Raw genomic sequence first — 14576 nt, forward strand, 5'->3', positions numbered from 1 at the left:
ATTCATGGTGTTAACGGCCTATGTCGCCAAGGAGATGAGCACACCAGCGTGACGCAATTACCCAGGAGCGCCTCCCAGCAGTGCTGTGGCTGTGAGTTCAAGTCCAGCTCATTTTAGCTTCTCTTCTTCCATATGTGTGGTCTGCCAAGCCCCCTGCACATGGTCATGGATTGCCCCTATTCTCGGCCCGGTTTCCCCCCACCACTAAGCATGTCGTGGTCGTATAAGTGAAATATTTTTAAGTATGACATAAAACATTGATCAATTAAATAAATAAATAAATTGTGGTGTTAGCAGGGTAGTACATGGACATTCAGACAAGTTGCAAGTATTAAAGCCTTCCTGCTTTTTTCTGAGGTTGTTGCTCCAGGTATAAAAGCCAAGTTGTAATGGTCAGTTGGGCAGGGTTGTGCCAGACACCCGAGGATGGCCTGGTGGGAGGGCAATTTAGAGGGAAATTAAGATAATAATATAGAATGTGGGAAAGGCTGCAAAAGTGGTGACATTTGATCTGCTGTTTTTAGCCTTTTAGCAGGAATGTTTAGTTTCTTTTTTTTTTTCACATGGTTATTATTCTATCTAATGGACATATTTATGTCTTTACTTTTCCAAAAAAACTGGGAGAGAAATGTAGTTCTTTGCTTTCAGCACTACTAATATCTGTCTAAAAATTAGAAGAATTGGGGCATTCTAAATAATTAGTTAGCTTAATGGGTACTGTATAAATGAACACGAACAAGAGCCTGCATGTTTACAATAATACTTGTCATTGATAGAGTGGTGTTAGTAACCAATATACCCAGAATAGCTTTCATACTGTGTTAAAATATAAAGTACTTTAATGACTTCCTACTTTTTTGTGAATTATACAGCTTCATTGAGAACGAAGCCACTAGCCCACCTGTTTGGTCGTTACCAAACAAGCAGCATCAGCTGTGTAAATTTGAATGAACGGCCTGCGGATGGTCATGACCTAAAATAGATCTCCTGCGCATTCTGATCATTCATAATGCAGAAATGGAAGAAAAACAATAGAAAATCTACTTCACTACAGTATTTGATTATTTGATTGAAGTTATACGCCGTACTCTAGAATATTTCACTTATACGTCTTTGGCCAGCATTATGATGGAAGGAACCTGGGGGAAACCCACCACCATCCACAGGTTGATGGCTGACCTTCACTACAACGGTGACCTTGTAATGTCACTGCAGGCCACTAACATATGATAGATATTGTGTGAAGAGAATATTTATTGTGAAAATCAAGGCATTGAGGGAATGCAGTTCGCCTTTAACGTGACATTAGCAGTGTTTATATGTCCATGTTGAGGTGAACATGGAATAGTGTTATTTGATAAAGGACTACATATATACATCTTCGTTGAAAAACCCTTCAGACTACAAATCCTGTTAAAATTACTGTGAACTTTCGATAACCCCTGCCTGCAAAATTATCTTCTTTTTTTTTTAAAATAGATGGTGCACAGTTTCCGTCTTTTAGTTCTACACTAACCCATCATTTCTGCCCCAAGTCAACTTCCTCATAGTTTTGTGTGAATAATAAAAAAGAAGAAAAAGATGTTGTCATTATCTAATTTTTTTCAGTGTTCTATTTAAGTGTGGTATCATGTTTTTTCATGACTACCTCTTGATGTTGTTATTTCCTTGTAGTTATGTATTTCAAGAGTACAGTTGTACTAGATTCTGTTGGGTGAAAACACATGAAGTGAATGCTCCAATTGTGAACGTTAATTCCCCATTTCCATCATTTCTGTGGTTTTTAAAATAAATGACGAATTGGTAGATAAAAAAATTGATGATGTGTATCTATTCTGTATACTTTCCTTTTTAATATAAGTAGGTAAATACCTTTTTACCTCAATTTCTGTGTTGTTAATGACTTACCTTGATGAATTGCCAGTGGTAAAAATGTTGATACTAAATATACATGGCAGTTTTGTGAATATACAGGTGAATACCCTTTTGCCTCTACTTCTGTGTTGTTAATGACTTACCTTGATGAATTGCCAGTGGTAAAAATGTTGATACTAAATATACATGGCAGTTTTGTGAATATACAGGTGAATACCCTTTTGCCTCAACTTCTGTGTTGTTAATGACTTACCTTCATGAATTGCCAGTGGTAAAAATGTTGATACTAAATATACATGGCAGTTTTGTGAATATGCAGGTAAATACCCTTTTGCCTCTACTTCTGTGTTGTTAATGACTTACCTTGAATAATTGTTTGGTAATGATTTTGATACAACATGTAAGTATACTTGGCATTTTTGTGGATATACAGGTAAATATTCTTTCCCTTGGGCCACTTAGAAGGCCTAATGTTTAGAATGGCCTCAAAGTCGAGAAGCCAGGGATCAGGGGTGATTTTAATATTTGTGTATATATAAGTATATTTGTGATTTTGTGAAAAGACAGGAAATTAACAGAATTCATGGTCAAATTTGGCTTTGAATTAATTAGAGGAGTCATTCTGTTTGTTATTCAGCATGACTGTAGGCTCTATATTGTGTGTGTGTGGTCAGGAGATGTTGTTCACAGCAATAACAAATTGTTACAATGCCGTAATCTATGAATAAAAAAAGCACAGGCTAAGAAAAAAAAAAGAGGTCAGTGAGGAAATAATTTTATGATTTCCTCTTTTGTGGGAAGATTTTTATGCGACAGATTGTCTGATAAACTCCTATCATGGTGTGTGAGGAGATAATGACCTCATTGTCTGCATGTTTGGCTGGCACAGTAATGGTGTTGGATGGTCTACAGAGGCTTACATGTACTCTATTTCACCTAAAGTTTAATGTGTGTAAATGCATTTTCACAAATGCATAAAGAGTTTAAAATAGTACTTTAATGACAACATTAAGTTTTCCTGATAAGTTAATCAGACTCCACAAAAACCTCTTTAATATAGTTGCCCTACAGAGTGGTTGAATTGATCGTCAGAATCAGTTGTAATGTATCACTTTAAAACGGATAAACTGGATGTGAAATACAGCATTTTGTTGACTTATTTCACTCATGTTTTGATGTTGTAATATATCACATTTACATGTTATATGAGCTTTTTGAGTGAATAAAGAAAAAAGAAACAAAAAAGTCAGAGCCGAAAAACAAAGTAAAACCAGGTTTTTGTCCCAAGATGGTTATTTTACAGCCATAAAAAAACCAACTTATCCCCAAAATATCATTGCTAATCCAAACAACTTCCTCAAAGCTGGGTGTATGAATTATTTCTTGCAATGGCTCTGAATGTAACAGTCCCTTTCTGTCCACTGCAGTGCATGGTGTTTTCTAAATTATGTAAAGACAAATAAAGGTGGGGCGTCCGTGGCTCAGTCGGTTAGCGCATTAGCGCAGCGTAGTGACCCAGAAGCCTCTCACCAATGTGGTCAATGTGAGTTCAAGACCAGCTCATGCTGGCTTCCTCTCCGGCCGTACATGGGAAGGTCTGTCAGCAACCTGCGGATGGTTGTGGATTTCCCCCGTGCTCTGCCCGGTTTCCACCCACCATAATGCGTATAAGTGAAATATTCTTGAGTACGGCGTAAAACACCAATCAAAAGAAAAAACAAAAACAAAGAAAGGTTATAGTTCACCCCAGAGATTGGTATGTGAAAATGCACTTTTAGAAATCACATACATAAAGCCCTTAAAATGACACTTTTGATTCTAACAATTAACTTTCAAGTGTCAGTATAATATTTATTTATTTGTTTGATTGGTGTCTTACGCCACACTCAAGAATATTTCACTTATACGACGACGGCCATCATTATGATGGGAGAAAACCGGGCAGAGCCCGGGGAAAACCCACGACCATCCGCAGGTTGCTGGCTGACCTTCCCGTACTTACTATAATGAGGTGAATAAATCAATCAAAACCAAACAATGCATGATGCTTGAAAAATGCAAAATTTAAGGTGAAATACAGGATTTATACATGTGCATGCATTTTTGGTGCTGAAAGTCACATTTTCCAGTAGAGTATCAACCCACTTTCTAAACAAACCTCAAAACACGTACTTGTACCTAAGATCTAAGGTATATCGAACAGCCAGAAACAAAGTCAGGAACCAAGTTTCACCGAGTTTAAAGTCATGCATATACAGTATACCAGACTTCCTCAATTTTTTCACTCACGAAAGGGCAATTACTTTCAGACCAATTTATGAATACTTATGATTTGATTTTGGAGACAAGACTACATTGGTTGGATTGGCCATTTTCAGGGCTGTACACAAAGCATAATTTTATCAATCTACACAGAGTAATGCCTTCAGAATATGCTTGAATAAACACGTTGCAAACATGCGAAATAGTTGAAGAACTACAGTATTGTACGATCAAGTGCATGATTTGTCTTCCATAATAATGTACCAGGAAGACACATGATACATTACATGATACTCCACAAGGTTCTGCTTTGTCGTGTATCTTTCATGGAGATACATGTAACTGCTGTAACTTTTATAGTTATAATCTTCAGGTGCTCTACTTGACAATGATTGGCAGATTTGTGTATGTACTGTATGTAAAATAGCATGAATCGGTATCCTGTTTGCATTCACTTTTTGTCAGCTGTTATTTTACTTTGTGTACAATATTTTATACTTGCTGTAAAATCCACACACAGTGCCTTATATGTATCTGTACTTTCAATACACCTGTTGGACCACCAGTTAAATGCATTTATTTGTTGATTCACAAAAAACTGTTTGTTTCATCTGTACTTTTTTTGGCCCCTTTGTGATCACAATTAGGCAGGACTAATTGCACAGACCAGTGATCCCCCCAAGCTAGATTAAAGTGTAATTAGGCTGGACTAATTAGACACACCAGTGGTCCCCCCTAAGCCAGATTAAAGTGTAATTAGCCTGGACTGATTACGCAGACCGATGGTCCCCCCAAGCTAGATTAAAGTGTAATTAGGCAGGACACAGACCGCTGGTCCCACCAAGCCAGATTAAAGTGTAATTAGGCAGGACTTATTACACAGACTGGTGGTCCCCCCAAGCTAGATTAAAGTGTAATTAGGCAGGACTAATTACACCTTGTGGTGGTCCCTCCAAGCTAAAGTGTAATTAGGCAGGACTAATTACACAGACTAGTGGTCCTCCCAAGCCATGGTAAAGTGTAATTAGGCAGGGCTAATTACACAGACTGGTGGTCCCCCCAAGCTATGGTAAAGTGTAATTAGGCAGGACTAATTAAACAGACTGGTGGTCCCTCCAAGCCAGATTAAAGTGTAATTAAACTGGACTGATTACACAGACTGACCATCCCCCAAAGCTAGATGAAAGTGTTATTAGGCAGGATTAATTACACAGAGTGGTGGTCCCCTCAAGCTAAAGTAAAGTGTAATTAGGCAGGACTAATTACAGACTGGTGTTCCCCCCAAGCTATGGTAAAGTGTAATTAGGCAGGACTAATTACACAGACTGATGGTCCCCCCCCAAAGCTAGATTAAAGTGTAATTAGGCAGGACACAAACTGATGCCCTCCCCCCCCCCCCAAGCTAGATTAAAGTGTAATTAGACTGGACTAATTACACAGACTGATGGTCCCCCCCCCCAAAGCTAGATTAAAGTGTAATTAGGCAGGACACAAACTGATGCCACCCCCCCCCCCCCCCCCCCCCAAGCTAGATTAAAGTGTAATTAGACAGGACTAATTACCCTCTCCTCCTACACCTGACTGTTCACAGAAATCATTTCTCAGACTTACTGGAGAACAAAAATTTCCTATGTTAAGAGATTGTATTTCAAAAATGTGACTAACTGATTGACAGATGGACACACTCACATACCTACAGACAACCATATAGACATGTAAAAGCTGTTTTCTGCAGCTAATATTGTGTACACGCAGAACATATATTGATAGGAACTGTAATTGATGTAATTCAAGAAGATTTTCATATTTAATAACTAAGAAGTCGAGGCATCACTCTGTAAATATAAATGTTAACGACCCTGATGCTGGAGTCATTGTCAAGAAAGTTGACAGCTAACGAAACCTTTTACCTTTACATGGGGTGATTTCTCGACTTCTTCATTATTACCATTGAACCCACATGACTACGAGTCTAAAGCAGTATGTGATTTGATAGTCGTCAGTGGTAAAAAGGTAGAACTGCTCACAGTTTATTTATTATGTTTATAGGAGCTGGTACGTAAGGGTGTGCCTCATCACTTCCGCAGCTTGGTCTGGCAACTGCTCTGTGACGTCGACAACTCCTCTGCCAAGGGCCTCTACGTGGAATACCTCAAGAAGACGTCCCCCAGCGAGAAGCAGATTAAGCGGGATATAGCGCGAACTTTTCCCGATCACGATTTCTTCAAGGATAAAGATGGGTTAGGCCAGGAGAGTTTGTTCAATGTCATGAAGGTAAACATTTGTGTGAGGTGTTTTTTTTTTTTTTTGTTTTTTTTTTGCCGGGTTGGTAGAGGGGGGAGAGGTTTTGAGTGATTTGGTTTGACTCTTTTCATATTTTTTGTTTTGACATCAACAGAATGTTATTGCAGAGTGATCTTGATTTGCAGATATTAAGGTGTTTTACAATAGTTTCTAATATTGGATAAAATCAAAATTTTATCAATGTTGTCAAAGTAGTGTAGCTTTAACTTAACTCCACCAGTTATCACAAAGTGCAGTAAGGGAGATAACTCTTGTTTATTTTAAAACTTTCAGACCACTGTTAAAGATTTATATAGAAGTGAGTCTGTCCAACTGACACCACCCATACATGTGTTTCGGTCATAGTTGGCCAAAACCTTTCCAAGTCAGGCACATGCCCAATTACAGCTACATTTCAGGAAAAAAAGAGTTTTGTTTCTTGTTATGTTCAGTTTTCCAATTACAGTACGCCAAAATAAGTGTTGACATGATGTTTTGAATTTTGACTTTAACATTATAGCCAGAAATGGTTTTGTGGAATCAGTCAGGGTTACTGACTGCTGTTGTATGTGTGAAAACTTCTTGAGTATGATGTTTTCTATATATGTATAGCTGTCAAAATAGATATATAGAGATAGAATGATGGAGAACTGCAATTTTGGATTTAATGGTATGTTGTGTTTGCTGCAGGCTTACTCTCTTCATGACAGGGAAGTGGGGTATTGTCAGGGCAGTGGCTTTATTGTGGGCCTCTTACTGATGCAGGTAAGGCGGGCACTTGTTTTCTACAGCGATTTGTACAGATGACACTTCAAACTGTTGTTTTGTACATGGATCTATGTACACTGTAATTCACTTTAAGTTTGGTAAATAAAAATGCACTTCTAAAAAGTCCATAAAATTATACTTTAGTGGAAATAAGTTTTTCTGGTAAGAAATTATAAAAAATCAAACAAAAAAGTCTTCAGCGGTGAATCAATCAGTAAAAGCTCTTGCTGCACTGGCTTTGTCAGGATGTTTATGAGGTATCTTATGAAAAGGTGAGAAGTTTACTGTGGGCAAAGCTCTGCTATTAACCTGCGGACGTTTGTAGGCTTCCCCAGGGTCTGCCAGATTTCCTTCCACCATCATGCTGGCCACTGTCGTATAAGTGAAGTATTCTCGAGTACGGCATTAAACACCCATAGAAATAAATAAATACATCATGTAAAATATACATTAGGCACACTGCTTTCCTCCTTCGGTAAATCTGACAGCTGTGTTAGAAAAGAAAAAATTCTTAAGTGTGACATTAAAACACCAATCAAATAATAAATAAATAAATCAACAGTCGCAGTTGTGATGAGAATATTTCTCCGTCAGGCATCCCATGCCAGCATATATTGACAAGGTTACCATCTTCTGTTGGGCTTGTTTGGCTGTAGTATATCCATGTACTGTGTCTGTGAATTCAGGTGTCATTATTTTCAGGTATATATTGTCAGGAATATTTCTTTAATAATTTGTCATAGTTATTTTTTAAATGGATTCAAATGAAAAAAAGTTCACAAATAAATTTGTTTGCATAACCCAGTAGGAAGTTTTGGATCATTCATTCAACCTTTGTATGTGTGTCACAGAATGACAAAAGTTCTGACATCTCATGATTCAGATGCCAGAGGAGGAGGCTTTTGCTGTTCTAGTCAAACTAATGCAGGATTACAGGCTACGGGAGCTGTTCAAGCCCAGCATGGCAGAGCTGGGGCTCTGTATGTACCAGCTGGAGTGTCTTGTACAGGTATGTTAACTCAGTCAGTCATGGGTTCAAATCTTGCTATTGACAGCTTAAGTGGAACAAATCATGTTGGATTACAAGTCAACTGGGTTGGTTGTTTAAACCTAGCACAGTATTAAGCTCATTTTAACGAGTGTGGTGGTGCGTACAGGTATGTCCGGAGTGGAGTTCAAATTCAACTGTGGACAACTCAGATGTTGATGTAATAAATTAAGGACCACAGGGTATGATTGTTTTTCAGTACCAGTAAATCAGTGCTGGTGTCAGGTACGTACTAGCTGAAATGGCATCTACACGTGTTTAGGTCCTGATTACTTCTAAATGGGTTAAAATCCTACTGTATACTTTTAGTACAACAAAACGTCTGTACTTACAGAAATATGTACATTTTGTTCGAGAGCGTGGTCTTTTGTAAGTGGTGAAGCAGTCTTACAGTTTTGTATATGCATGTCAGGCCATGTTTAAATTCAACGTGGGTAGTTTTGATATTCTGTTGATATAATGATGCTACAATGTGGACAAATTGGTGCATGCAATCTCGCTTTAATACGGTTCATCAGTGTAAAGCTACAGCATGCCCCATGTTTACAGTTTGTTTACATTTGTGCCTGTAGCTATCCCAAAATTCAGTTAACTGTTTTCTGCGTAAGACATTTAGTACCGGTACTGATGACATCAGGATGTCAGATCAGCCTTTGGCAGTGAACCTGTAGTAATGGGAGATAACTCTGGTTGCTCAAGGGTAAAGACCTTTTGCAGGCTAATTTTGTCCAACAGCTTCAGGATCTCAGGGTTAGAATTTCAGATCAGCCTGTTACCTTGAACCTAGGGTAATCTACATCTTTGTGTCTTTCTCATCCTCACCCAGGAACTGTTACCTGACCTGCACATGCATTTCCAGTCTCAGGGCTTCCATACCTCCATATACGCCTCTTCTTGGGTTCCTCACACTTCTTCACCACCGCCCTGCCACTGTCTGCAGCCTGCCGCGTCATGGACCTGTTTATATCTGAGGTAAGGAAGATAACTGTGCCTTTACCATTTTTAGCCTTTGTGGGCTCATTTTGCGAAAGCATTGTTCAGAGTCAGGAAATACCCGAATAGTCATAATAAATTTAAGACAAATTCAAAGTAAATTTCACATCCACAAAAAAGTAATGAATTTTGAAAATTTAAGAGGAATTAAGTCATGAAAAAGTGTGGAATTTTTCTGTTCGAATGTTGACATGTACAATTGTGTGTTGTTTACCACTACTTATATATTGATTGTATGAGAACTACATTATTGAAACCTGAGGCATAATAAAACTCATAATGTAGGTATAGTCTAGGCGGATTGGGCGGTACAAGGGGAGATGTAAAGGGCATGCCAAGTTGCAATTAAAAGTAATGACTTCAACACTCAGACTGGTTTTCAAGTTTTGTTATTTTCTTGGATTAAGTCATGAATTTTGATCTGATTGGATCATGAAACGAGATAGCTGTGGCAACCCTGCTGTGGCTTTAAGCTAAGAGGTTTGTCAGGTTGACCAAGCAAAGGACAAAGGTTTACATTGGGCGCTTCAGTTTTCCTTGATCTCAGTCATTTACCTCAAAATATCTATTGCACCTCGTTGTCGTAGACGAAGGGGGATTTCCCCCAGTAGCCGAGGAATTATTGTAAAGGTATATCTATCTCAGGAAACACCAGCTGCTGGAAATTCTGTAGGCGTCACCTGTACAGGAAACAACATCAGCAGCTTTTGGTTGTTCTCGCGTCTTCATCACTACAAAGTTCAGTCCATTTAGAGCAAGGGACGTGATATGGCACTGATGAATACATCATATTGTACAAGTTAAAGGAAAAGAATGGAAATAGGAAAATGAAGTAGGCATCACTAAGAAGACCACTTAAAACTACACATAAATATACTTTCGTTTCATATTTTTAGAATTTTGTGAAAAAGAGTTAAATGCGATGAAATGTTTGAATTCTAGGATGAACTTTATGGACAATACAATGAGAGGTTAGGAACTCTGATGTCACAGCAAAGATCATTCAAGACTAATCACCGACACTTAATGTTGGAATAATTCCTTTTACCTATGAGTAAACAATTACTGATATGATGTTCGCACAAATTTCTTCCTTCTGGAGAACATCAGGCAAAAATGGGGATGACATCAGAGTTCCTAGATACCTCAGTATGGCTCATAAAGCCCACCATAATACTCTAATGTTTGAATACTTTCAACACTTAAAAAATCAGGGAAAATAAATGAAAGTGTCTTAGAGACAATTTTCAGTTGTCTGTATTATGAACTTTACTTCATGTTTTAGTTTTCTTTTACTTTAAGTAATGCATGACGTTGCACATATATCCCAGTTTTTAATATGATGGAAATTATCTTAATTAACTTAACAAGACCGACCGAATATATAGTAGCTAATTACAGTATAAACTGTAATAGTGTTCTCCCCATATACAGTAATTTGTATGTATTTTTATGTATCTGTGGTCTTGTACATTTCAGGGTATGGAGATTATATTTCGTATTGGCATAGCTCTGTTAGAATCGAGTCAGGAGGATTTGCTGTCTCTAGATATGGAAGGGATGGTTCGGGTAAGTCTCAACCTTAACTTGTATGTTATCTGAAATGGTACTTTGGTAATTTTTTGGTAAATGATGTTTTTGTAATGATTAAACTAGCATTTTCTAAGCACATGCATATGGGAATGGTGACAGAGTAAATCAGCATTTACATATGAACTATGTTTACTTAAGAAAGTCATTAGGCATTATTCCACCTGCCAGAAACAAAAACTAATTTGAATATTGCAGATATCCTAAAATGACCTCAATTTTCGTCAACAAAAGTGCATTTTTAGATGCAAATAAATGCCATCAAATATCATTTTTGGTGCTGAAACATACATTTTTCCAGCAGGATGTCATAATACCTTCTGAACCAACCCTAAAGTATAGATTGACAGAGGCATTACTTATGGATAACAACTCCTGGATTTATTGTGTTGGTGACATTTCGATGTAGGTTCTTACATCGTTATCAAATCATATGGTTTGAACCTACATCCAAACGTCACCAACACAATAAATCCAGGAGTTGTTATCCATAAGTAATGCCTCTGTCAGTCTATACCATCCCAACTCCTAAATGCCTTTGAAAGAAGCAGCCTTAAAGTGCTTTTCTAGAATCATCAGAATTCTCAGAATACAACAAATTGAGTAGGTTAGTCATGGAGAAAATTTAAGGTCATTTAGGATAAGCAGCCGAACAAATCAGGCCCTTTCTCGTCCGGTGCAAACTATGACAGCTATGGAGCCTGACAAAGTTTACATGTAAATAACAAAGGTAATCCTCAAAACACTGGCTTGATTGAATGGTTTTTTTTTTAATTTGTCAGTCACGTCTCAAAATGTTGTTTGCAGGTGTGTAATTAGGAGGAATCTACCTGATGTACATCAGAAATTGATTTCTTATTTTTACCTAAGTGAAATGTCTTATAATCTCAGAATTCTTTAAATGCCGTGAAGTGTATTTTCACAGACTGTTCGTCATGTGGCAATCAAAACCGTGGCCAAATAAGTGTTGGGTGTGAAAAAAGGATAAAAGAGCTCCAATGCTCACAGTTCCCTTGTTCTGTATTCACATAAATAGTCATGTATGACAAACACATGTGGTCACCTCATTCAAATAGGATTTACATCTTCCCACAATCTTCCTAGGCTAGTTTCTATGTATTATCTCCTATTACAAGCATCAATGGATTATCTGCCCTTATATTCCATGTACAGAAAGTTAACGCACACCCTCCTGACAGAGTATGAAGTCTCATGCATTAGGGGATTGGGGGTGGGTGGGCCTCACTGAGTATGCCATCTAATGGGTTAGCGCTGTCTTCTGCCCAAGTATTGGGTTAAAGATGGCTGGGCCTCACTGAGTATGCCCTGGAATGGGTTATGTTTGTCTTCTAGGCTAGTAACAGGGCATAGGGGGTGGTGGGGTCTCTCTGAATATGCCTGTCTAATTATCTGTCTTCTGCCCCAAGTAACAGAGGTTAAACACACGGGCAAATCCGACTGAGTATGTTGGTCAAGTAGGTTATATTTGTCTTTTGGGCAAGTAACAAGGGTTGAGGGTGGATGGTCCTCAATGAGTATGCTGTCTTAATGGGTTACCATTGTCTTGTGGGCAAGTAACAAGGGTTGAGGGTGGATCGTCCTCACTAATTATGCTGTCTTAATGGGTTTACCATTGTCTTGTGGGCAAGTAACAAGGGTTGAGGGGTGGGTGGTCCTCACTGAGTATGCTATCTTGATGGTTTACCATTGCCTTGTGGGCAAGTAACAAGGGTTGAGGGTGGGTGGTCCCCCACTGAGTATGCTGTCTTAGTGGGTTACCATTGTCTTGTGGTCAAGTAACAATGGTTGAGGGTGGGTGGTCCTCACTGAGTATGCTGTCTTAATGGGTTACCATTGTCATGTGGGCAAGTAACAAGGGTTGAGGGTGGATGGTCCTCACTGAGTATGGTGCCTTGATGGGTTTACCATTGTCTCTGTGGGCAGGTAACAAGGGTTGAGGGTAGGTGGTCCTCACTGAGTATGCTGTCTTAATGGGTTACCATTGTCTTGTGGTCAAGTAACAAGGGTTGAGGGTGGATGGTCCTCACTGAGTGTGCTGTCTTAATGGGTTGCCTTTGTCATGTGGGCAAGTAACAAGGGTTGAGGGTGGATGGTCCTCACTGATTATGCTGTCTTAATGGGTTACCATTGTCTTGTGGTCAAGTAACAAGGGTTGAGGGTGGGTGGTCCTCACTGAGTATGCTGTCTTGACGGGTTACCATTGTCTTGTGGTCAAGTAACAAGGGTTGAGGGTGGGCGGTCCTCACTGAGTGTGCTGTCTTAATGGTTACCATTGTCATATGGGCAAGTAACAAGGGTTGAGGATGGGTGGTCCCTTACTGAGTATGCTGTCTTGATGGGTTACCATTGTCTTGTGGGCAGGTAACGGGTTGGGAGTAGGTGGCCCTCACTGAGTATGCTGTCTTAGTGGGTTACCATTGTCTTGTGGGCAAGTAACAAGGTTGAGAGTGGATGGTCCTCACTGATTATGCTGTCATAATGGGTTACTATTGTCTTGTGGGCAACAAGGGTTGAGAGTGGGTGGTCGTCACTGATTATGCTGTCTTAGTGGGTTATCTTTGTCATGTGGGCAAGTAACAAGGGTTGAGGGTGGATGGTCCTCAATGAGTATGCTGTCTTGACGGGTTACCATTGTCTTGTGGGCAAGTAACAAGGTTGAGAGTGGATGGTCCTTACTGATTATGCCGTCATAATGGGTTACCATTGTCTTGTGGGCAAGTAACAAGGGTTGAGGGTGGATGGTCCTCACTGAGTATGCTGTCTTGATGGGTTTACCATTGTCTTGTGGTCAAGTAACAATGGTTGAGGGTGGGTGGTCCTCACTGAGTATGCTGTCTTGATGGGTTACCATTGTCTTGTGGGCAAGTAACAAGGGTTGAGAGTGGATGGTCCTCACTGAGTATGCTGTCTTGATGGGTTACCATTGTCTTTGGGGCAAGTAACAAGGGTTGAGGGTGGATGGTCCTCACTGAGTATGCTGTGTTAATGGGCTACCATTGTCTTGTGAGCTAGTAACAAGGGCTGAGGGTGGATGGTCCTCACTGAGTTTGCTGTCTTAATGGGTTACCATTGTCTTGTGGTCAAGTAACAAGGGTTGAGGGTGGGTGGTCCTCACTGAATATGCTGTCTTGATGGGTTACCATTGTCTTGTGGTCAGGTAACAAGGGGTTGAGGGTGGGTGGTCCTCACTGATTTATGCTGTCCTTAATGGGTTACCATTCTCGTATGGGCAAGTAACAATGGTTGAGTGTGGGTGGTCCTCACTGAGTGTGCTGTCTTAATGGGTTACCATTGTCATGTGGGCAAGTAACAAGGGCTGAGGGTGGGCGGGGTCCTCACTGAGTTTGCTGTCTTGATGGGTTACTTTTGTCTTGTGGGTGGGTATCAGGGGTTGAGGGTAGGTGGTCCTCACTGAGTATGCTGTCTAATGGGATATTTTTTTTACTTCTAAACATTGCATTGGTTTATTTTGCATGTGTTTTTACACTTCAGCATTTCCAGCGACATGTCCCAATACAGTACGAAGAGGAAATTGAAGCTGAGCAGCTGTTCCAGGCAGCCTATCAGGTGAAATACAACGCAAAGAAACTCAGAAAGTAAGTCAATGGATTTGTTAGTTTGTTTGGAATTTTGTGTTGTAGTTGCGCAGTAGACATTAAAGGGAAAGAAAACACTAAAACGAATTGGTGTAAATCAGGTAAAAGACCATTAAACACTTGCTCATTTAAATAGTCCG

General features: G+C 39.4%; 1 protein-coding gene across 1 annotated transcript in view; it reads left to right on the forward strand.

Moving 5' to 3' along the window:
- LOC135480234 (ecotropic viral integration site 5 ortholog-like) overlaps positions 1–14576 on the forward strand; it is a 99081-nt gene that overhangs the window by 42148 nt on the left and 42357 nt on the right. Inside the window, 7 exon segments of the mRNA XM_064760012.1 lie at positions 6187–6411; positions 7111–7185; positions 8072–8197; positions 9063–9137; positions 9140–9208; positions 10709–10798; positions 14333–14436. Of these exon segments, the coding sequence (XP_064616082.1) occupies positions 6187–6411; positions 7111–7185; positions 8072–8197; positions 9063–9137; positions 9140–9208; positions 10709–10798; positions 14333–14436 (764 nt within the window).

Source organism: Liolophura sinensis, chromosome 13 (assembly GCF_032854445.1).
Source record: "Liolophura sinensis isolate JHLJ2023 chromosome 13, CUHK_Ljap_v2, whole genome shotgun sequence".
NCBI lineage: Eukaryota > Metazoa > Mollusca > Polyplacophora > Chitonida > Chitonidae > Liolophura > Liolophura sinensis.